Below are 26,183 nucleotides of genomic sequence, written 5' to 3'. Positions count from 1 at the left end.
CTGAAGCATATGCTTTGTAAATAAAAAGCTTTAATAAAAATATTTTAGTCTAAAAATATAGGTCTCTATATTTTAAATTCATCATCTCTCACTTAAAAGATGAATAGTGTTTCACCTTTATTCTTCTGCATTCATGTTTTATTACTGTATTGAGAATTCTAAAGTCTTTTAAAGTTGTTTATATTATCATTGTATAAAATTGTTCTAATTCTGTTCATTAAACTCTATACAAGTAGCAAAAAAAAGCAGAATTAGGCAAATGGACATCAATAAAGAAACAACAAAACAGTCAAAATAATGAAAAAAATAGAAGAAAATCTTACTGGAAAAACTGATGAGAAAAGAGGAGAGAATTTAAGAAACAAAGCAATGATCAAAAAAAAGAACTTAGATATCATATTTCAAGAAATTACAAAGGACAATTGCTTTGATACCTTAGATCTATATGGTAAAATAGAAATTTAAAGAATCCACTGATTACTTCCTGAAATGGATCCCCAAATGAAAAGCCCAAGGAATATCATAGCTAAATTTCAGAGCCCACAAATCAAAGACTGTACTTATAAGAGGAATAAAAATAAACTTAGAGGATGTTGTCATGTTGGCCCCTAGGCATAAAAAGATTATAGACTTCTAATATCTGAAGTGATACTATTAGAAAGACTAAACTCAACCTGTATGGATCCATCAAGTAGTTAGTAGAAATTATAAGAAAAATGATTTTTGTTTAATACAAGAATTTTGTTTAGAGTAGTAGAAAAATGGATAGGCTGACTCATTAAGTAGTAAGTTTTCCCCTTGCTAAAAATCTACCAACAGGAGCTGGATAATTATTTCTCAGGAATGTTAAGTTGGGCAGGAGGAAGGATTTTGAATATCAGATTAAATTATATAACCTTTTCAAGGTCCCATTTAATTTCAAGATATATTAAGTTATATACTTCCAAAACTCTCTAATCAGTAAGAATATTTCCATTTGGGAAGACTACTTTTCCCTCATATTCAGTTTAATTTATCTTTTTTTTTTTTTTTTTTTTTTAAGAAAACTGAATTCCCTGTCCAGATCTCTTATCTGCCAGTTGGCAATAGTATTCTGAATAAAACAAAAACAGTTGACAGGGAATGGAAAACTAAAGGAACAGCTAAATCTATAAAGTACCTTAAGGTTTACAAAATATTTTACATTCGTTATCTCAAATCCTCATAAAAATGGGAAGAAGAGCTCATCAAATTGGATGAAATGACTTTGACAGGATAGGATAATCTAAATAATAATAGTTTGCATTTATAGATCATGTGAAAGTTTGCAAAATGCTTCATATGTTATTTCATTGATCCTCACAACAATCCTCTTCTGGTATACACTATCATTACCTCCATTTTGCAATTTAGGAAACAGGTGGAGAGAAATAAAGTAATTTCAGAGCTCCTGCACAGAAAGCGCCTTAGACAAAACTACAAATTCACCATTTTATCCACTTCACTACTTAGCAGCCACTTAGACTGAATCTAATAAAATAAAATGGAAAGTTCTACCTTTGGATTCAGACAGAACACCTTATTATAACACCTTTATTAGATAGAAAAGGCTCAGTGGTTCATATGAAAAAAGGGTTTTAATGAAGTGAAAGAACAATATGTGTGTGTGAATCAATAGTGTGAAATTTTTTTAAAAAATGCTTTCTTTCCTAGGTTGCATTAATAAAACATAGCTTCTGGGATCAAAAGTTAATTGCCCTATTTTCTCTGCCCTGGTTAGAACATTTCTGGATTACTTTTGCATCTGGAGATAACATTTTAGGAAGGATGTTGACAAGATAGTCTGTGTCTTAAAGAGGATGATAAGGGGAGTGGAGGTCATATAACATGAGGCCCAACTTAAGAAGCTAACAATATTTAACTTAGAGAAGAATTATGGGAGAATGCTATAATCTTCAAGAATTTGAAAGACTTTCACAGAAAAGATGAATGAAACTTGATTTGCATGGGTCCAGAAAGCAGAACTAGGAAAAATGAGTGGGAAGATGCATAATGACAATATAGGCTTAATATAGAAAAAAAAATTCCTAGTAATTGGAGTTATTCCAAAGTAGAAAGCATTTAGTAGGTGATGTGTTCATTCCTGTCTTCTTAATGAAGATTATTATCTATTTGACTTTTATTTCCTATACAAACAAACAGATCCCTCAGGACAATAGTCATATATACACTCAAATGAATGACCACTTATTTGTAGAAGGTTTCATTGATCAAGTATGGGTTGGGCATTAAATAGTCTCTGAGAACCCTAACTCAAGGATACTCCAATTCTTTGAAATATCTAGGTTCAAAACTTGAAGTCATCTTTATGTTCATTAGGATTATAATAAATATTTGTTGAAATTATTATTTCTTAGTTCCTTGTATTGAGATAGTTAAACTTCAAGAATTATACCTTCAAGATGTCTTTTGAATCTGTCTCTTCTCCAATTCCAATGGCAATACCCTAGCCTACACTCACATTACTTCTCTAGTTGATGTTATATGCTAGATCATTATAGATCCCTATAGACCCTTAAAGTTCTATCTAACTAATCTCTTCCTAATTTGATTTCCCTAATTATATTCTACAGTTGGGCTCCCCTGAATATTGCTCTCAGAATATAATTCCTCTAACTTAAAAGCCTAACATTGTAATCTATGGCTTACCACCTCACTTAAATGCTTCAAAGTCCTACAACATCTGCCTCCATTCTCCCTCCCTAATTTTCATTTATTCTCCCATAAAACAAACTATCCACTCCAATCATGAATATCTTATGGGGTTGTTGAAGCTAGAAAGGACTTAGGAGTCAGTTAGTCCCACCTTCTTATTTTACATGAAAATACAGAGTATGGAAAGGTTTTGCCCAAAGGCCCAGAAATAACAGAGCTGGATTCAGGCCCAAGCTCCCAGCCTCAGCTCCAAAGCCTCCTTTCACCACAGCATGTGGCCTTGTCACTGTTTCTGGAAAATATCTTGCTGAATTCCACATCTTTGTCTCCAATTCAGACTATTCTTCATGCCTTGGATGTCATTACTTATTCTGCAGGGCCCATCTCACCAAGCTACTTATTATGTTACTGAATTTTACCATCCAGAGATCTCATCTTTCCTGAGTTATAGTACTCACCCATTAATTATATGTCTTACATGTTTTTATAATTTTTTTCATGTGTGTTGGTCTTGGCTCCTCAAATAAGTAGACTACCAGGCACATCACTATATCCATGTAATAACTATCAATATAACATATAATCAAAATGAGGTAAAACATTAGAGGCACTAAGGAGAAGGACTTACAGACTGATGCTTGCAACAAAGCCAACCACAGAACGCATCCCCCTGCTGGGGTCATGATAAACATCCATTCCAATCACCATCAGTTGTTTCTAGGAGAGAAAAAGCTCAGTCTTTCACTTCTTCCATTTATTATCTGATCCCCAAAAAACATTCCACTTTGCATCTTTATAAACCAAGGAGTTATTTTTAAAGCAAGAATGTGATAAATTACTACCTACCTTTTACTTCCTATACAAAAACAAAACAAAACAAAACAAACCAGGCCACTCAGGACACAATGGTCAATACTAATGACATGACATGCAGTATTAGTACAAAAGCTAAGAAGATACCTAAAGACTATGAAAACAACTAGTTTGAACCTTTAGGAAGACTAACATGAATGAGTACAAGTATCTTGTTTTTATTCAGGAAATGGGTATGTAAGTTCTACTTACCAATGGAATGTCCACTCCCCAAAGTTCTCCACCTAATTTACAGTTAATCTGTAATAAAATTTTTTGAGCCACACTCCATAGCTTGGTAGGTTGTGCAACAGTTCGGGCATTGATGACCTAGGACCAAATTTAAAAAAAAAAAAAAAAAAAAAAGCAAAAGCAAAATCAGAACACCATCATTTTATACTAATCTGGATCAGAAAGCAATCCAAAATAATAAGATTAGTATTTGTTATTCAAGAAATCATAGTAGATGCCATTACCTTAACAAGTTATCTCAACTCTGAATTTTTAAGGGGCAAAAACTTTCAAAAGGATCTCATGAAAAATGAGAAAATATTTCTGAGCAAAACTGATGGGAGAAAAACTACTGTTCTCTTTCAAAGCAAAGTTTACATTCTCTAGAATCAGCCCTATAAAGCTAGTCAGAGGCTTATCTTCTCAAAAATCAAAATTACGAAAATTTCAGCAGTAAGTTGAGCATTCATGAAGGGATATATGCTGCTCACCTGGACCCCTCTAATCAGAGGCATTATAATCATAGTTAGTATACAATCTGAATTCTGATCATACTCTACAAAATATTTTTCTCTTTCTCCTCAACATCCCAAAGTAATCTTGGAGTTGAGTTTCTTGATCCTCCCATGCTAATCTCCACTCACTTGTGAGGGCACTGGAGATTGCACACAGCACAGCTTCTTGATAGCCCCATAGAGATCGTCTCGTGTGCCTGTGATGATGCAAACCACCATCTGAACTTTCCCCTTTGGAAGACAAAATAGACATGTTAGAATTCTACACTGGAAGACCAGGGCCTTTCTTGGAACCTTTATTTGGAGCATTCACTGCTCTGCAACACAAAAGAAGCCTTAACAGTGAATAATAAATGAAGTATCTCAGATTCTGAGTTTCTTAAATATGGACTAATAGTGGATCATTCCTTCCTAGATGGGAAGATGAAGCTTTTTTCATTTGTTTTTTTGTATCCATGGGCAGGCATCTCTGGAAATCCAGACTGGTCAACAAACATTTTGAAAGTCCTACTTAGAATAATAGTTGTAGTAAGTGACATAGAGAGATGCTGAAAGCATTGAGATTTCAGCAATACTTGTCAAGAATTAAAATGAGAATCTTGGCATAACTGCTTTAGTTCTCCCAAGGAAAAATTTTCTAGTGCCGATAAGGAGAGAGTTGGGGTTTAGAAATTTATGAATCTAAATTTGAAGTCTGGTCACTTTGGGTCTTTAAAAATTAAACCAAAGAGTAACAAGAAATATCTTCTACTACAATCCTCAAGTGAGCATCAGAAATCTGCAGCAGTGTATGTCTATATGTGGTTTTTACATTTAAGCTAAGAATGGTTTTTACATTTTAAAGTACAACAAAATTTTATTAAAAATATAAAAACCATTCTTAGTTAGAGTCTTACAACCTCTGATCTAGAGCATGCAAATCACAATGCAGCCTGTAAAGATATTTGTATGAACATAATCCTAAGGGCCTTATCATAGGAAGATGGAGTGGAGGAGGACTAGGAAAATGGCAAATAGAGATTCTCAAAAGATTTAATTCAAATAGGTATATACATCTCAGGAAGATTTAATTCAAATAGTCTCAACTCCACTCACTCTCAGTGGTTGACATAGCCATTCTAAAATCCATAATTGCCTTTTTTTTTCAGTGTCTAGATTTTAAGAGAAACTTCACAAATATCGTTATCCTTAATTTTGTTAAGAAAGGGAATAGTTACTGTGACATATTTAACATGTATAGGACTGCTTGCCATCTGGGGAAGGGGTGAAGGGAGGGAGGGGAAAAGTTGGAACAGAAGTGAGTACAAGTGATAATGTTGTAAAAAAAAAAAAAAATACCCAGGCATGGGTTCTGTCAATAAAAAGTTATAATCAAAAAATGTAAAAAAAAAAAAAAAAAAAAAAAGGGGAATAGTTATTCTAGCAGAATTCCCTACATCTTAATGCTTGACTCTATAGAGTAAGGTTTCTGTGCTTACAAAAAATAAAATAATTTTTAACAAGTAACTACTAACAGAGGTAAGAGAATTTATTTCTGAGGGAATAAATGTCCCTGTGATATATCAAAATACTTCCCTTAATTATACAGAGGAGAATAAACAGAATTAGAATTGCTCATCCCAAAGGATAGCAGAAACAACAATATGGTCAATGTGAAGTTAAATAAAGCTCATACTGCATTAAAGCTATTCTTCAGTTAGCATGGATATTACTGAATATTCCTTCTCCAAAGATTGAAAATAAAATGGATACTCTAGATGAGAACACAAGAGTACCTCACCAAGGAGTAAATTCTGATATTTCCAAGAATACCCTCCCTAACAATATTCTTACAGTTTAGTACAATATTCTTCATATAATAGACACTTAAAAAATTTTGTTGTATTGTAACAACCATGTCCATGTAATATGGACTCCCTCCATTTTCCTCCATTCAGCAAAACATCTTAGAATCTTCTGTCCATTCTCCTCTATAGAATAGATAATAGTGCTACTATGTATTAAGGTTAATTATTCTAACTACATCCCAAATTCCTTCCTCTCTAAGATCTAATTCTAATACCATTCCTTCTCTTGCATATATCTTCAGTGTTCCCCTCTTTACTAGTCACTTTCTGCCTAGAATAATTCTTATGTTTTCTTAACCCTAAAAACCTTTCTCTTCACACATTTACCTCTACTTATCATTCACCCCCTTCTTACCATCCACTGCCAAATTTCTTGAAACAATTACCCTTGATGCCTTCTTCCTGTCTCCTCCCTCATGTGCCTGTAATCAGGCTTCCATCTCCCTATTCAGATTTACAGACTGTCACAGAGCTGGTTCAGGACAGAGCTCAAATTTGGCCTCCTGCCTCCATGTTTTTCCTCCTCTGTTCAAGGTACCTCATGGATCAGTACCCAGACTGCTGATCATTTCTCCCAGAATCTTTCTACTTCGAATGCAAGTTTGCCCTTAGCTATCTCCTCCTCCTTTTCTTCCTCCTCCTCTTTTTTATTTGTGAGTCAAGTCAAGACCTTTATCTTGAGCCCTGGACACTTATCATGCACTGCCTACAAGGCAGCCCCCTAAATCCAGCCAATACTCAGCTGTTTCTTCTCCATTTCTCATTCCTCTTTACTTCTGTGAGCTGTCTCACCATTCATCCACTCACTTCAGATGTCAATATCATAGTAACAGGCTCTTCTTGTTACTCATCTCCATTATTGCCAACAACTTCTTAGCAAGTTTTCCTGGCTCTATTGTCTTTGCCCTGCAATCCATCCTTCTAGTCTCCAGAACAATCTTCCTGAGACATAAATCTCTTTAGGACATCCCTCTTTTCAAAAGCTTCCACAAATCCCTAAAGCTTCCTGAGTAAACTTCAAACTCCATTGTCTGCTATTCAAGGCCCCTTGACCTACCATCCTAAATCCTCAACCTCACCCCATGTTGCTTTGTATACTCTATACTTCAGTAAAGTGAATCATTCTCTGCCATCCAAAGACATGCTATTTCTTTTTGTAAATTAAATTCTATTTTTCTTTTTGAAGACCTGCCTTCTTTTCCTCCCTTCTTTTACCCACTCCTACCGAAAAAAAAGAAAAACAAATCCCTATTACAAACATATGCAGTCAATCAAAACAAGTCTTGCATTTGCTATGTCCAAAAAAGTTATTTCAGTCTGTATTGGAATCTATCACCTAATCTCAGAAAAAAAGGTAGCAAGAAAAACCTGTCTCCATACCTCCATTCCTCTTTCACACTGTCTTTTGCATCAAGGTAATCTACTTTTATCACTGCCCTCATCATAAATTCACTTCTCAAAACCAGTTCCTCTCTTTTCCTTTGAGCTGATTCACAAACTGTTTATAACCAGTCAAAAAACAAAAGCTCTTTACTGCTAACTAATAAGGGCACCTTCCTTGCTTGATGGGCCAATCTAGATTAGCACTATATGAATCTTGAACTAGGGCAGGCTGTTAACAGCTAAGCAATGAACATTACAAGATGGCTCCTGGCACCATTAGCTCTGTTGTGAGAGAACTGACAGGATAAGGACAACAAGTCGTTAATTGTGGGAATGAAGTAAAATACACTAACTCTATCTTGTCATTCAATTCTGAAGTTAGCTCAGTTCCCTTTCTTTCTGAGTCTAGTCCAGTTTCTGTCTTGTGAGAAAAAATGAATTCAATTGTGGGAAATAGGAAAAAACCTTATTGCATTGTTTCAATCTAGTCCTGCACAACTAAGAAACTGGACCACTACTCCCTGCTGTTTAGAGACCCTTAGGTAAGGATCTCAGTTGTGCTCATCAGAGAACAAGTCAGATCCAAGGAAATTTTTAAAAAATAATTGTACATCTCAAGCAACCCATATGTCTTATCTGAAAACCAGCCCTAAACTGAGTAATTGGTTATTGTTTCCGTGTTCTTTTGATTGCTTATAGACATTGGGGGAGGAGGGGGTGGGACATTTTCTTTTCCTGAATTCAGGGAATTGCACCTGTTTGCTCTCCCCCTCCCAACTTGGAACGTTCTTAATCTTTCATCTCATTAGAAATTAGATTGCCTAATGTTGTACTGTTTCTTTTTAATCAAATGGCTTTAGTTTTTTGTTTTTAATGTATAAAAGTCTGTCTTTCCCAGTATTGAGAGCCCAGCTGTAAGGTAAAGAAGGGGCTGGGTCCGATTTGTTAGGTGATTGACATACATTGCTTAGTAAAACAGATATGCTCAGAAGATCAAACCTTTGATATCCTCAGTCATTTCATCTTTCACTCACCACAGGTCTTAGCACACCCAATCCTTCAGATAATGAATAGGAGTCAAATCGGGTGCTCTCTCTTGGACACTAAATTATAACACCTGAAGCTAAGGTATAAAAGGAAGAAAGACTGCAGTAGGGTTAGGGAATAAGAAAGATGACAACAACTAAAAGGCAAAAAGGCCAATTATATTTGCATTTTCATGCATTATTAACTGAAGACTAATAAAAGAAAGTAAACTTTAGAATAGACGTGTACAATAAACACATTTTTAAATAAGTTATGAGTCCAATTTATTTACCTCAACTCCCAACATGGATTTAATGGTTCTAATGTATGTCTCTATCCGGTCATCTTTTAGTTCAATCCAGGCAGGTGGGCTCATCTGCATACCAATAGGGCCAGCTATCTTCTCCAACATACCAACCAACTCTCGGGCTTGGTCAACAGCTCTCTTTGGGTAAAACAGTGCCCAAAAATGCATAGGAACCTGGGGACAGCCACAAATGTTTAAGTACAGCATAGGTCTGCAAAACAGATGTTAAGTAGATACCAGAAAACACTCTTAAATGTTCCAAGTTGACTGTCTGGAGGCCCCTTTCCTTTATTTGGAGCATTCACTGCTCTGCAACACAAAAGAACCCTTACCAGTGAATAATAAATGAAGTATCTCAGATTCTGAGTTTCTTAAATATGGACTAATAATGGATCATTCCCTCCTAGATGGGAAGATGAAGCTTTATTGATTTGATCTTTGATTTATCCACTGAGTATACGTTCTTTGTTACCTATGCTTAGGTCCTGCCTTACCTAATTTCTATCATAGAACTGTTGTACTCTGTCGGAGATGGAGAGATTAAGACCAGGTAGCCAACAAAGCAGTGAATTAATTTTCTCTGCTGTCTTCTCCTACAAGCTCTATTTTAATATGGTGATTAACTGAATTCTAGGGGATGCTTTTTTTAAATCCTTGAAAGAAAGAAGTGTAAAAGAGGGCAATGAACTCCTTTGTCATTCATAAACACAATTCGTTCATCATCCTTCAGCTAGAAGTCAACACAACGGCTCTTGTTCACTGTGAGCAACCAGTGTTTAGCGAGAGTACTTTTGCTGCTGCCTCACCAACTATTGAGTTAAGAGTTAGCATAGGAGGTGAATCATCCAAGATGGAAATTCAGAATCCACAATTTTCCATTTGGCAAATAGTCTCTTTACAAAAATGGCAACAAAATCTTCCTGCTTCGACCATCAGGAGCTCAGGAATGCTGACATTCTCTCTGTTAGTTCAACAAGTTACTTACTGTTAAAATGGAAGCTTCTTAGGTTACTTCCTTAGTCCAGTTTAATTCCTGATATGTGATGAATGAACTGTTTCTCAAGTTTTTTCTTTCCATTGGTAGGACATGCTCAACAAATTACTTACTGTTAAAATAGAAGCTTCTCGAGTTACTTCCTTAGTCCAGTTTAATTCCTGAGATGTGATGAATGAACTGTTTCTCAAATTTATTCTTTCCATTGGTAGGACACGCCCTGAAATCTAAATTAAAAATAGTAATTCTAAGGAAATGACCCTAAATCATTTATTTGTAAGTTTGACATTACCCAAAAGAGATATGGATAGTTCAAATGCAGGGCACTGATTCCATTATGAGTTTTGAGACTGATAATTTCAGGATAAACACAGCCACTGAGTAAGGAGAAATAAGGAAGCTGTTGAGAATGTGTTAAGGCTGATCTGGGCATGCAATCACCTTCCAAATGGAGGTAAAATTTCTTGGGAATCCCCCCTTACCTCCAGCAATGCCCCCCAAGACACATCCTTACTGCTACCGGAATAACCTTTCTTCACACCACCCCTTTGCTCAAAAGCTTCTGGGACCTCCTAGAGTCTCCTGGGTGAAGTTCATATGCCTTTGCCTGATAGGCAAATCCCCTCAACTTGTGCTACCTAACTTTCTAGTCTCATCCCATGTTGTCCCCACCATGTACTCTTATACTTCAGCCAAAACGGACTATTCTCTGCCATCCAAAGAAACACTGCTTTCCAACCCCCATGCCTTTGCTCATTTTGTCTTCTCTGTTTTGAATTCTCCCCTTTTCTCTTCACTTGCTGAATTATTTTTAGCCTATCTCACATGATACTTACTCCATAAAATTTTATCTGATTCCCTACTCAAATAACAACCTGAAAAACTCTTTATTTTTCCAATTATGTGATAATACAAGAAGTATCACATTTTATGCATTATAACCATCTGAGAGAAAAGAAACCTTTTTAATTAGAACCCATATATGATGAAAACAACTAGATTCCAAAAGATTTCTTTAGAGTAAGGGGATGAATAAGTCTTTCAAAGAATAAACACTGAAAGGAAAGAAAAAGCCAAGGAAGAAAAAAATTATGTATCATAGGGCAACATTTTATCAAGTTTAAGGCTGATGCTAAACAAAGGTCAATCTAAGCACTAGAATAAAAATAATTAAAATTAGAAGACATAAAACTTAAAACTAAAAGAATAGCTAAAAGCCAAGAACAGAAGGGATACAGAATCACACAGGATTGAAAGGCTCTTGGACTAGAATGGAATATACCCAACACAGTCTAAAAAATAAATTTGCCTAAGCTGCTATGAATTAGATCAAGATGCTTTAACTAAAAGTGAACAAGAGAGGGAATACTACATACTAATCTACAAATCTGATATAATACAGTAATAAATAGAGCACAGGAAAAAGACAAGCAGAAAAGAGAAGCAATAATTTCCAGAAGCCAATTTCCAGGATTCAGAAATCTATACATATGCAAGAAATATGGATAATAAATAGGATAGACTATAGACCATAAGGCAAGGAGGCAAATTTGACCTCATAGATATCACAGAGCCCTGCTGGAATATATGGCTCTGGGAAGGCAGACCTTATTCAAAATTAACAAAAATAGATAAAGGGGGAGGGGAGTAGCCCTGTACATGCAGAAGATATATATGAAAATCTAGAAACTCAAGAAAGGGCACAAGTGAAGAACATTTGGTCATCTGAATGGATTCCATGAAGTCACAAATTTAAAGTTGGAAGTGTCCTCAAATACCATCTGGTTTTCATTTTACCAATGAAAAAACTGGAGCCCACAGAGATTAAATCAGTCAACAAACATTCAATACATGTTTACTACATGTTATCCATTGTACTAAGCACTGGGGATGAAAACAAAGGCAAAAACAGTCCCTGCCCTCAAGAAGCTGCCAGTCTCATGGAGAAGACAATATGCTACAACCAGCTACAATTAAAATGCATACAATGTAAATAAAAAGGACTTCCCAAGAATAAATGCCTATGGAGGGAACCAAGAAAATCCTCTTAAGAGAAGTTGGGATTTGAGCTGGATTTTAAAGGAAGCCGAGAAACCAGGAAGTGAAGATGAGGAAGGAGAGCATTCCCATGTATGGAGCATCCAGGGAAAAGACCTGGAATTAGGAGATGAAGTGCTGGATTCAAGGAATGGCCAAAAAAAATGGTATAGTTTAATCATTAAGAATTATTAAGAGGGAAATAAAGTATAAAAAAGACTGGAAAAGCAATCTAACTAGGGTTTTTAAAAAACAGGAGGATTTTATATTTTATCCTCAAGATAGCAGAGAGCCACTGGAATTTACTGAGTAGGGAAGTGACATGATCAGGACCTGTGCTTTTGCAAAATCACTTTGGTCATTGAGAGAGGACAGGCTTGGGGCAGGGAGACCAACCAGCAGGGTATCGTAATAGCTTAGGGATGAATTGATGACAAACTGTATTAAGATGATAATTATATGAACAGAAAGAAGGAATCTATATGAGAAATACTGTGAAAGTAGAAACATCAAATGTTAGCAATAGGTTGGCTATGTGAAATGAGTAGGAATTTAGGATGACACTTACACCGTAAGTATGGATGACTGGGAAGATGGTGATGCCCTCAACAGTAATAGGTAGTTTAAAAAAGAGGAGGATTGAGGGAGGGGAATTATTGAATTATGTTTCAGATGAGGTGAGTTTGACTGAGTATTAGTATTCAGATCTTCTGACTCCAAAGCCAGTGATTTTTCTGCTGTATTACCACATGGAGAAACAAGTGATTTTACACTGGATGTGACAGGGCAGTTAGACAAGAAGTTCAGGAAAAATGATAAACTCAGCATGATATTGTAGAATTACAGAACTTTCAACTATGGATCTATCAGCTATACTTCTTTGTCTATCAAAAGCATAATACAATTTGGGGAAAGTATGACTAGACAATAATTCACAGGCAAAAAACTCAGAGACTTAATGGACTGGAAGGTTACTACCAGTCAACAGTGACATGATGCCTAAAGCAAATGCTATTTTGAGAAACTGTTCAGCATGAGGGAGTGGTACACTGCATTCTACTCTGGTCAGATCTTCATCTAGGAATATGATCTTCCATTAATTTTGGGGAGTTCATATCTTAGAAAGAACACTGACAAACTCAGTTTTATAAAATGGCAAAGACAGTAAACATAGTGTGACCTGAGGATCAACTGAAGAAATGATGGATTTTTATTTTGGAAAAACAGGTTGTTGGGTTTGTTTGTTTGTTTTGGTATGGTCAGACATTATAGCTCTCTACAAGTACATGAAAAGTTTTCATGGCAAAGACTTGTTCTACTGAGTTTCAGAAGGCAGAACTCAGATCACTAGGGAGAAGCTACAGAAAGTACATGTAGGCTTGATATAAAGAAAAACATTCTAATAAAAACAGCTATACCAAAGTGGTACAAGTTGCCATGGCTAGAGAAAGATAGAACTAACTGGTCTCAAAGGGTTCATCCAATCCAGAGATTCTGAGGGTCAGAGCCCTACATAAAGAATGAAAAGGAAGGACAGGATGGAGAGAACAGAGGAATACATAAGGCAAATGTAAGTATTGTCAAAGAAGAAGAAATTACAAAGCATAAGCTCCAAACAGCCTTTGAGCTACAAAGATCAGAATAGAATCAGAAAACAGAATAGTCTGTGAATTCTATGTTCTGTATTCAGAAAAAGTAATATTAGGAGGAGGGAGAAGAAAAATGGTCCACTGAGATCTTGAAAGCAAAAATATCATATAAAACCTTAAAGAATATTTAAGTATAAGAAATGCCAAATAGCATCCTTAGCTCGTTTGATAACATATAGCTCATCTCCCTGTGATATGTAGAAGAAATTATGAAAGACACTGAAAAATTAGATTAAGAAAATTCAAGTTTGATGGAAATCTAAAAAGAAAAATTACAACTAGAAAAGGTGCTCAAGAACAAATCAAAGGCATTCAATGTCAAGGTATCTTTCCTTTTCTTCCCTAATGTTCCCTAAATCTCTAGTACTGATTCTGACTCCCATCTCACATTCCTCCAGCTTGCCTTATGTACATCTGTATCCAGACAGAGACCCCATCGTATCATTTCGTTGTTGGCCATCTCATTCTTTGAAATTTTTTGCAAGAGGTTTCCCAGGGCAGTGTGGTGCTGTTTAGGACTCAGGTTGATTTGTTGAGTCAAATCCTATATAAAATTGGAAGAGGAATAAAGAATTATGAGGATTGCTTCTTCTAATTCAGGGCTACATAAGTAATACTGTTTTCAAAGTGTGGATTTGTGAAAACTCCTTCCTAATGAATTAGTAAAGATTTCCAAGCAGCTCAAAGATTTATAAAATATTTTTAAAAATTTACACAATGACTATATTAACAACGTAAAGTAAAATAACATTGAAAGATTTCAAAATTCAGATACATGCAATGATTCACTGTGATTTCAGATGTCATGAAAGGATAAACATGCTTCCTATGATTTAGCACAGAGATGATCCAACCCGAGACATATATTTGATGACAGGGTCATTAATTTATTTTGTTTAACTACTAATTTGTCACAAGGAAGACTTAGTTATTAGGAAAGGAAAGTGATGTTTAAAAAAAAAAGAGAACCAAAAAACTTTTTTCAAAGGAAAAAAAATAACCAATACATGCATGTTTGCATATGTACTCAGAAGAGGGGACAGAAGGAGGGAGAGAGGGAGAGAGACCAAGGAAAGAAGGAAGGGGGGAAGAGGGAGGAAGGAAGGGGGAGAGAGAAAGAGAGAGAGAGAGAACGCATGCAAAAAAATTTTTTAAGAAAAGAGCTTGTCCCCCATTTATTAAAAATATGTGAAAACAGTGGGGGAGGGGAATCCCTCTCCAAAATACAAAGGTGAATGAAGTGTAGGGTTTTTAATGATTTTTAACAATTTTTTAAAAATATTACCTTAATGGTATGAGATAGTTTCCAGAAAAGGTACATTTTCAACTTCTAAATCTAAAATCTCTCAGTTAAAAACAATAATTGCCAATTTGTACAAAGTACTTTAAGGTCTGTGAAATGCTTTATTGATATTATCTTAGTTGATTTTCATAATAATCCTGTGAAGTAAGGTATAGAAGTACAGAAATTTTGACTTACCCAGGGTCACACAACTAGTAAGTAGCTGAGGCAGAATTCAAACTCAGGTCTTCCTGGATCTAAGCCCAGAACTATAAACACCAGGCTGCCTTTCTATCAAACTCTATTTGATATAAGTCATTAGCCAGGGAATTTTATTATGCCCATGTAGTAAACTGTAAAGAGTGACAAATTCTATCATTACCCAGTATATCTATCACGATCATTACCCAGTACACCTATCATTATCATTACTCAGTATACCTATTACTTCCAGACTCTAGGGGAGGAATTCTTAACTTCTTTGAACTTGTTTGAAAATTTTTTATTAATAATTTCAGTATGATTGATTGCTATATAATCCTATGTAAGGAGAAGGCACAGACAGGATGTGGGAGTGATGAATGCATGTGTGGTGCAGAGTGCTGGACTGATTATAGACTTATTCTTTCCACACTAAATACTCCCATTTAACAAAATTGGAGGCTACAAGGCAAAATGACTGCCAGAAGAATAAATGTCAACAAATTAGATCACTTGTCTGAGAGGAACACTTTGTTGTTAACAAGTTAACAACAAAAGTTGTTGTTAATCGGAGGAAAAGGTAAACAAATATATAGTTGGCAACAGTGGAACAAAAAAAAGGAGTGGGCAGTTTTCAGAGAGTTGGCGTACAGCACTTGCAAATTCAATGGTTTGAAGGAAATGATAGGAAAATTCAGAAGTTGCTAAATGAAAAATGAAAGTTTACCAGCAGATCATTAATTCATTTCTGAGAAAGCAGCATTTAATTCCATCAAAAGTAAAGTGCAAGCAAAATTTAGGGACATGCAAGATTCTTTGCTCCAAAAGGCAACTGAAATTCATTTACATTGATAGTAACAATCCAAAGTGTTTTTATGATGTCCTAAAGGCTATTTATGAGTCAAAGACATATGGTACATCATCTCAACTACTCAGTGCTAATGGAGCCGAATTGATTAGTGATAAGAACATGACTGTCATCAATCAATGCTGAAATCACTGAATGGTTATCTTAGGTTGAAGTCAATCCCTCTCTAGACAAATTTCCATTTAAAGAAGAGGCTTTGAATACCAGGAAGCTCCTTTGTTGGGGCACAGCCTCTGGTACTAATTCTATTCCAGTTAAGATTTGTATACAAAACATGAATGAAATTTTCTGGGTTATATAGCAAGAAGAGGTATCTCCAGGAATTCAAGAACGTCTCCACTGTCCACCTCTATAAAGATAAAGGGAACAAATTGTCCTGTGACAATCACAGGAAAATCTGTTAAGATTCTTACCAGAGCCCTTCTTAATAGGCTGATCCTTCACCTGGAAGATATGTCATCTACTTGAAAGCCCTGACTTCAGAAAGGGCCTAGAAATGGTTGATATGATATTTATTGCCTGACAACTATAGGAGAAGTGCCAGAAGCAGAACAGTGGGTCTATACACAATGTTTGTAGACATAATTCAAAGCCTTTAATACTGTCATTCATGAGGGCTTGTAGAAAATTATATCAAAATTTGGTTGCCTGGATTGTAAATCCATGATGTTATGCCCAAGTTCCAGATTACAATGCTTTTGTACTTTCCCAGTCACCGACAGAATAAAACACAGTTATGTGCTTGCTCCCATGCTTTTTTTTTTTTAAAATACGTTTTCAGTCATGTCAAATGCCTTCAATGAGGACAAATAAGGTATCGAGGTTAGTTACCACACTGATGGTAAATTCTTTAACTTTTGAAGACTACAAGTTAAAACTAAAATGGAGGAAGTATTGGTGCATAATTTTCTGTTTGCACATGACTGTGCACTCAATGAAGCCTCCAAAGCTGAGATCCAGCAAAGTATGGATCAATTCTCTGTTGTTTGTGATCATTTTGGCCTAACAATTAATACCAAGAAAACACAGATAATGCTCCACCACTCATCACCACACTATCCATACATGGAACCTTTGGTTATAGCAAATGAAGAAGTTTTGAATCCTATAGATAAATTCACTTACCTTGACAGTATATTTTCCAGGGGAGGGAGAAACATTGATTAAGTTAAATGATAAAGCACACATTGCTAGTGCTAGCTCAGCCTTTGGGAGTCTCCAAAGGAAAAATGTGGAAAAGAAGAGTGTGTAAGATTGACTACCCAATTGAAGGTTTACAAAGCCATTGTGCTGACCTCATTGTTATGCCTCTGAAACCTAGATAGAATACCAGCACCATGCCAGGGAACTGAATCACTTACATTTGAACTGGCTTAGGAAGTTCCTGAAGATAACGTGGCAGAATAAGTTACCAGACACTGGGGTCCTTTGACTTAAACAACCAAACATTCAAATTCTACTGCAGAGAAGACAATTCCATTGAGCTGGTCACACTTTTCAAAGGCCAAACGTATACCTTCAAAGTTACATTTACCTAAAAGGGGAACTCACACAGAGCAAGCATTCCTGTGGAAATTAGGAAAAGCAATACTAGGACACTCTCAAGGTCTCGCTTAAGAACTCTGGAATTAATTACATGACATAGGAGGCACTGGTCCAGGACTGCTCAGTAGGGCATACCTGCATCAGAGAAGGTGTTATGCTCTATGAGCAAAGCAGAATTGAAGTAGTTCAAAAGAAACATGAGATGTACAAAGTTAGAAAACCCACCCCAAATGTTCACATGGACTAATTGTGCCTCATCTGTCTGTAGCAGAGCTTTCTGAGCTGGTATTGGTCTCATCAGCTGAACCCACTGTACCTTAATTCTAACATAGTGATGTCATTTGGGTCTCTTTGAAAATGAAGAACAAGAACCAATCTATTTTACTTTATGCATTCAAAAACATTGAGAAGAAGATCTTTAGGCTTCAACAAACTGCCAAAGGGATTCAAGACATTAAAAAAGGTTAAGAACCCCTACTTAGAAATTATATGTCTAGAGAGCTTCCAGCTCAGAGCTCTAACAAGCTATTTAACTTTATCAAATGACAGCTTGTAAGCCTGAGGCAGGTTCCTGCCAGCAGTTATATGTGAAAGTATAAAAAGCATGAATGTACTTCTTTGTATATTTATTCTGTGGGATAGCTAAATTGTACTTTTACCACACCCTATAAGGCAATTAACTGTGTCAACGAGTGTATATGTGCTATAAAAATGTTTTGTGTATTGATTCATTCAGCAATAGCAGCAGTAGGTAGCTTTGAACTTTGGCATGAAGCAACAGGAAAGAAACCTTTTATTAGATAGTGATCTCTTCTGCCACTCCACATCCTATATGATGAAACTGAAAACAAACCACTGTCATCTGAGACAAATATTTGAAAATTTGAAACTAACATAGGCTTCACAGAAGATTATAAACAGCTTGCAGAGAGTTTAGTGGAAATATGGTTTTAATTCAATTTGAACCTTTAAAAGGTTAAAAAAAAATCTAAGGGTACCTCTAGGTTAGAATATACCAGAAGGAATTAAGGGAATGAAGACAGAATATTTCTCATATCCTAGATATAATAGAGTTGGTGGCATAGTCAATAGAGTTCTGGATCTAGAGTCAGTAAGACCAGAGTTAAAATCTGGCACCAGACACTTCCTAGCTGTGTGGTGGTGAGAAAGTCATGTAACCTGTTTGCTTCAGCTTCCTCATCTGTAAAATGGGAATAAAATAACAACTACCTCTCTCAAAGTGGTTGTGAAGACTAAATGAGATAATATCTATAAGGCAATTAGCACAGTGCTTGGTGCTATAAATATTAGCTTCTTATCATCATCATCAAATATTGAGAAAAAGGGGAATGGGTTGGGAAGTAGCCATGAAAATTTTTTCATTAAAAAAAAAATAATTATTATCTTAATTTGCTCTCTCCAACTTGCTTTCTACAGTTTCTTCTTGGAGAAAGTACCTAATACCACTTCTGCTCCTCAATTACAACAGATCCCTCTGGGAGCTTTTCTCTATCACTTTCAGACTTCAGTCCCTGACAGATGAATTCACTTCTCTTCTTTTGCTTTGCTCCTTCCAGTTGGTTCTTTTCTGCTACTTAATCTCACACCTTCTTTTGGAACTGAAGTGTTACAAAAAGATTGGACAAGTTCACTGCTCAAAAAGAATATTATTTATGGCTCTTTATGCTTGTCCATCTTTCTTCAGAGCCACATGACAGTGTGGGAGAGTGAGAAGACCACAGGACTTTGAATCAGAAGATCTAGGTTCAAATTCTACCTCTCTTACTTACCTGTTTGACTTTGGGCAAATCGCTTTAGCTCTTGGGGTAAAATGAGAAGGTTGGAATAGACGATCTCCAAGTCCCTTGCACTTCTAATATAGTATTTTTCTATGAATTCAAACATTCATTGTATCCCTGGAAAGAAAAGAATTTCTCCCTAATTTACAAAGGGGAAAAACTAAAGCATTAAATAATGATGAAGCTTGTTTAAGGTCATAATGGAAGTCAGTATATATATATATACCACTACTTTCTCAGCTCAATGATTAAAGATCATTCTTTAAAGCAAGAGCTGTCTTGTTACCTTCTGATAATAAAGTGCTAGAGACTGTAGGATTCTAACCTTCATGGCTCTAAAGTCTTTCTTCATTTTTTCTGGGATCCCGGTCATGAAAGATAGCTCTGGAAGTAGTAAAATCTCTCCTTTTAAAAGCTGAGAGAAGAAAAAAGTACAGGGAAGAAATAATGAAGGAAAAGAGACATGGTAGGATGCCACAATTCCCACTGTTCTTTGGTGACTGCTGACTATATGGTTAGCTATGCATATCAGGGCTTCCAGAAATATCTTATAGTTTGCCATACTCAGCAATACATGTTCTGAATAAGAAATAGAGCTACCAATAGATTGTACAATATTGATGTTACCAGGAAAAAAAGTAAGGAAAAGAGACTTTTGTATTTTCTAAGTCCCAAGCCACAGCTACAGTCAAGCTATTGTGAACAGTCTGGTTAGCGTGTGTGCATCTGTGCGTGTGGGTATATAGCTAATATCTTCCATTCCTACTTTTTTTTCTACATTCAATGTTTGTATCTGATGACATGTGATGAAGTCAATGGAAGGAGGCAGGGGAGAGAATATATATGTGTGTGGACAGGGTTAAGACTGCTTTCTCCCAAAAGAATGAGATTCTACTAATTTTTTGCTTTTATTTTCCTTTTATTTAACTGATGATCTCTTATGATATTTCTTTATGGAGACTAATCATAACAAAGTGTCAAGGGGCAGCTCTGACTACATTACTCTTCATATCTATATAGCTTTTAAAATTCCCAAAATATACTCCTTACAATCTCATGAGGTGGGCAGTAGATGGTCTGTCATTGCAGTAGAAGTTGTTATTGTTATATAAAAACCTTTGGACAGAATTTTGCAACTACAATGTAATAATAATTCCACCAAATTGTTCTGGAGATGATTGAGATTAGCCATGAACTTAACAGAGAAGTGTAGATGTCATAGCTCTACTCACCCTCCCTTGGTTATTCTGTCTTTCACTAGGCCTGTGGATTAGAAGTGGTTGGTCTTCTTCCTTTACTGTAATTCCATAGTTTTTGCTAGAGAAATGTAGAGGCAGAAAAAATGTTCAGAAGAACATTCATGTTCCTAATAAGTTCCAGTAACTCAGCTTTCTTAACCAATTCTGTGGCACAATATTTGCATAACAGTCCTTGTCAGGAATCCACTGGGAAGAAATCATCACTTATTAATAGAGTAAAACAAAAAAGATCAATTTGTTATATAAGTTAAGAGATGGTAAAGTAAGCTTAATAGTCTAGAAAGAATTTGCTATCTACTGCTATCAGGTAAAAGCTTTGGTAACCAGACAGGACTAAATATTAACAAATCATTAGCTCAATCACTTTAATGATATCTTCAGCCAGTTTCCTTATCCAACCAGCTATATCAAAATAATAATAATAATAATAGTGATCATTTAAATATATAGCATTTTAAGGTTTGTGAAGTACTTTAAAAATAATCCTCATTTTATCCTTATAACCACCTGGAAATTAGGTGCTATTATTATCTGTATTTTATAGATGAGGAAACTAAGGCATACAGCTAATAAATAAATTGCCCAGGGTCACACAGCAAGTAGACATCTGAAGCTGGATTTGAATTCAGATCTTCCTGATTCCAGACCAAAGGACCTATATATACACTGTGTCATTCAGTAACAAGAGAAACTATCAGTGAGCTGGAAGATTTAAGTTTAGATGATAGCACATTCATAACAAATATCATGACAGAGTTACTCCTTAGCCTATTTTCTAAGAAAAAATCATGCTCTATAAGGAGATTCATGTTTCTTCATTCTCTTCTTTCTCTGGGTCCACACTCAGTCTTTCCTACCTGTAGTATTCCAAGAATGTAATCTCCTTCCCATCAGACATTATGAAGCTATCTTTTGGAGTTTTATTCCAGTCAATATCATCAATTCGATAGGTACGATTGTTGTATCGGGTTATAACAATGTTGCCAACCAGAAGCTTGGTACATTCATCCTGGAAGTTTTCACTGCTCTGCTGATATATGGCATGCCTTTTGGGAAAATGAATCAAAGAATTTTGATTACATAAATATGGAAGAGACCAAGCAAAGAAACAGGAATCAGGGCAGGTGATCTTTCCCGTTCCTCCTTCTCTCCTCCCCTTCTCTCTTTCTGTCTCTTTCTCAGAAATGCCAATTATCTGTGGCTTCAACTTTCTCATCCACAAAATAGAACAATAATCACTTTTCTCATTGGGTACTGCTAAATCAACCAAATTGAAAATCACCATCATAATACAGACAATGCTACAAAAACATTTTATGAAAAACTAAAATGTGGAAGAGGGAATGAACTTGTTTTGGCCCCTGATGGCAGAACCAAAAGTCATGGGTAGAAGTCCAGAGGCAAATTTAAGCACTATGTCTCCAAAACTTTCCTATTAATTAAAGTTACTAAAAATTAGAAAGAATGGGTAGCCACAAAAAGTACTGCATTCTCCCCCATTGGAAGTCTTCAAGCTGAGACAGGAAAAGCTCTATTTGGATATGTATGGATTTCTTTTTCAGATATAGCATAGACTAGGTCATAGAGATCTTTTTCTAATTCTAAAATTCTGTGATTTTCTGATCTGATGTAAATCTTATGCTACTAAAAATAGAACTGATAAATTCTTGCCTTTATTTGGCTATAATTTTCATGAAGGGTAAAGAGGTAGATTTTTCAAACTTTAAAGGTTTACTATTGATTCCCAGCAAAATTAGAGAGGAGATCATTAAATAAATGGTTTGTATAGGATAGGAAGCAATGATCACTAGAAATCAGTATGGACTTCCAATGAACAAGTTATTCCAAACTTCATTTCAATTAGTAGACTGGAGTTCAGGAACATGTTATAAGCATAGTATTTATTTGTAGGTTTCAAGTAAGACCTTTGACAGCTACATGTACAAAATGGAGATTTTTATATATGTGTGTGTATATACATGTTTTATATCTATATCTACAAACATATACACATATAAATGTACATATATATATTCTATTCCATTAACATAACCATCATCCTAATTGACGCTTCATCACCTCTCACTCAGACTATCATATTATCTTACAATTTTATTTCAACTTTCTTCCCTTTCCAATACAGCTTCCATACGGTGACTAAGAATAGCCTTCCTATTTCAATGACTTTCTCCTGCTCTAGGATAAAATACCAATTTTTTTGATCTGAAGTTGAAATCTTTAATTATCTGCCCTGCATGCTCCTTTTTAGATTTATTTCACATGATTCCTATGTATGTATTTTATTAAATTGGGATCAGTCATTATTTCCTGTACTTCACATTTCATCTCTTGTTTGTCCATATGCTCACAAAACCTGTCTCTCATACTTCCTTCTTAAAAATCCTTTTAAGCACACTTATCTTCCAAGGTTCAGCTCATGTGTCACTCACTTACCCCAGCCCTGAAGCCATTCTAGTTGTTAATGCTATCTCTGAATTCAAATTACTTTGTATTTCTTTTTCTAATCTTGAGTTACATTCCCCACTGGAATGGAAACTCCTTCAGGGTAGGTACTTTTTTCATTTTTACCTCTGTCTCAATATCCAGAACAAAGCTGATACTTAATAAATGTCTGTTGAAATCAATTTCAGTATAACCATTACCAGTTCAATTTAGAGAACAGGACCCTATACCTAATGATTCTAAAGAAAATTGGCTTAAAAGGGCTGTTAAAAAGAAGTTTTTGTCTACTTCAAAATTTAATGAAACACATGCTCTCACACTCTCTCCTAGGATCAGAATGCTACATTTGCTGCAGCTTTTTTTTTTAATTAAAAGTTTTTATTTTCAAAACATATGCTTGGATAATTTTTCAACATTGACCCTTGCAAAACCTTGTGTTCCAATTCTTCCCCTCTTCCCCCCACCTCCTCCCCTAGATGGCAAGTAATCCAATATATGTTAAATATATCTCAAATATATTTTAAGTACAATATATGTATACATCTTTATACAATTATCTTGCTGCACAAGAAAAATCAGATCAAAAAGGGAAAAAGTAAGAAAGAAAACAAAAAGAAGTGAAAATGCTATGTTGTGGTCCACATTCAATCCAATAGTTCTTTTGCTGGATGCAGAGGCTCTCTCCATCTCAAGTCTATTGGAATTGGCCTGAATCCTCATTGTTGAAAAGAGCCACATCCATCAGAATTAATCATTGTATAATTTTTCTGTTGCTGTGTGCAATGATCTCCTGGTCCTGCTCATTTCATTTAGCATCAGTTCATGTAAGTCTCCCCAGACCTTTCTGAAATCATCCTGCTCATCATTTTTTATAGAACAATAATAATCCATAACATTCATATATCATAACTTATTCAGCCATCCTCCAACTCCTAACTGCAGTTTCTTGCCACTGCAAAAAGGGCCACAAATCTTTTTGCTCGTGGGTTACTTTCCCTCCTTTATGATTTCCTTGGAATACAGATACAGTACACTGCTGGATCAAAGGGTATGTACAGTTTTATGGCCCTTTGGACATAGTCCAGACTCTAGAATGGTCAGATCAGTTCACAACTACACCAATAAGCTACATTTGCTTCTAAGGTTTCAGAAGGACTGGCATGTTTCTCTTTTCCGACTGTCTATGCTAGCTATTTTCTCTCTCCACGGTTAGAGGCCACCAGCAGCTCAATTCAATTTATCCATTTAACAATGAATGATTTTTACAAAAGGATATTTACTTCAAAGATAGATAAAAAACAAGAAGAGACGTTCCCCTTTCCCCCCAAACCTCCAATGAATGAATATATGAAGAACATATTCATGTACAATAATTCCTCAGTCTCTGGGGCAACATATTCAAATCTTAGCTCAATTCCAACAGAGCATTAGTCCCATCATATTCATATCCAAAGGCGTTAGGGATGCTGGACAGATCCTCATATCAGCTCTCCAGAGAGAAGAATTGGGGAGGAGGGACCTGAAGACTATTCCTTGCTCGGTGGCACATTATTTGCTGAGCTGGTTGCAATACCTAGCGTGCCTGAGATTCCCTTGGCTTGTTTGCCTGATCTTTCAAAAAACTCTTAAAGACTCCACACCTCCTCACCTTATCCCTTCCCTCCCCCTATTCCCAGGAAGTGGAAAAGAATTTGAGATTTTTAGGGAAGCCAGCAAACATCTTAAATCTAGTAGAAAGGAATAAGTACTTATATAGCACTATATGGCATGCACTGTGCTAAGTGCTTTACAAATTTATTATCCTATTTGATCCATAACAATCCTGGGAGGCAGGTGCTAGTATTACCACTTCCATTTTATAGTTGAGAAGACTGAAGCAAAGAGAGATTCATTTACTTGCCTAGGGGAATACATTTAGTGTCTGAGATTCGATTTGGATTTGGATCTTCAATGATTCCAGGCCCAGTATTCTTGAGATCCACTCTGCCATCTACCTGTCCCCATATTATTTATAACTAAAATGGAAATTAAGAAAAAAAAATGAGGGGAAAAAATAGAATACAAGGATCATGGAAGGTAGTGCCAATGCCAAGACAAAACAATGATGAAGGTAAGTTGCCCCTAGAGTTCAACCATCCTGCTGAGGCATTCCAGCAGCTGAATGGCAGAGCAGCCTATATGTAATCATAAAGCAGACACTGAGTGTAGCAAACAGAGAGAAGTCTCTGATAAACTCTTATATTTGTTGCTTCCTCTGATAAAGAAATCTCTTCAGCTTAGCTTGGGCTTCAGTTTTCACCAGTCCCCTAGATTCTGTTGCATCTTGCAACTATACCAGATTCCAGACTATAATCTGGAGACACACTTTTGCTTATTTGTAAGAAAATTGTAGCTCCCAACTTTGTAGGATTTCCCATCTATTATGTACTTTCTTAAATCAGGAAAATTTTTATGATTATAGTGAGCATTGATATACTTCTTTAAAGTTTGCAAGACACTTAAGATATTGCTTCACTTGACCCTATGACAGCCCATTTTATTATTCCCATTTTATAAGATTGAGGAAATCAAAGCTGATAAGTAATTTCCCCTAGAGTCACAAAGTTTGGGAACAGATGAGGGCAGAATTTGACTCCAAGTCTAGCACTTTATATACCATGCCATCTATTAACTTCTAATCATAAAATTTGCAATTGCCATTGGTCACAATTCATAATCATGACAAAATATGGCTTCTACCTTTAAGATAGGGGAGTGAAGAAGAGGAAGGAAAAAGTAATAAAAGAATACATTTTAACAATCTGCTTATCAGTGCTATATTCCTCTTTTCTTTTCTTTCTTTCTTTCTTTTTTTGGGAGTCATTCCTCTCCAGGTTATATTCCTGACCCTCTCAGAAACCTCTTCAGCCTCTCTATTCTGGTGCTTCTCACACTGGAAAGCGGTACCCACCCCACCCCCTCTTTAGATTGGCTGGTTCCTCCCATTACCTCTATTTTAAAAGGAGATTCAGGCCATGAGATTTTCTTTCCTCTCCTGGCTGCTCTCCTTCATCTCCTACTCTCCCTACCCCCAATTTCAAGTGCCTTTTTTGTGTTATATTCTGCCATTTTAATGTTCCCTGAGGCAGGGACTGTCTTTCTGCCAATGTGTATTTGGCCTAGCACATGATAAGAACTTAATAAATGCTTGTTCACTTGACCTCGTGAATGTTGTTAAAAAACATAGTGGAC

General features: G+C 35.8%; 1 protein-coding gene across 1 annotated transcript in view; it reads right to left on the bottom strand.

Annotated features, from left to right (window-relative positions):
* Window positions 1-26,183, bottom strand: part of PIWIL2 (piwi like RNA-mediated gene silencing 2) — a 74,029-nt gene that overhangs the window by 14,648 nt on the left and 33,198 nt on the right. The window contains 9 exon segments of the mRNA XM_031950873.1: window positions 3,323-3,411; window positions 3,760-3,876; window positions 4,422-4,523; window positions 8,841-9,029; window positions 9,963-10,076; window positions 13,939-14,079; window positions 19,556-19,645; window positions 20,463-20,547; window positions 21,347-21,535. Of these exon segments, the coding sequence (XP_031806733.1) occupies window positions 3,323-3,411; window positions 3,760-3,876; window positions 4,422-4,523; window positions 8,841-9,029; window positions 9,963-10,076; window positions 13,939-14,079; window positions 19,556-19,645; window positions 20,463-20,547; window positions 21,347-21,535 (1,116 nt within the window).

Source organism: Sarcophilus harrisii, chromosome 2 (genome assembly GCF_902635505.1).
Source record: "Sarcophilus harrisii chromosome 2, mSarHar1.11, whole genome shotgun sequence".
Lineage (NCBI taxonomy): Eukaryota > Metazoa > Chordata > Mammalia > Dasyuromorphia > Dasyuridae > Sarcophilus > Sarcophilus harrisii.
This window is presented reverse-complemented; position numbering and strand designations above follow the sequence as displayed.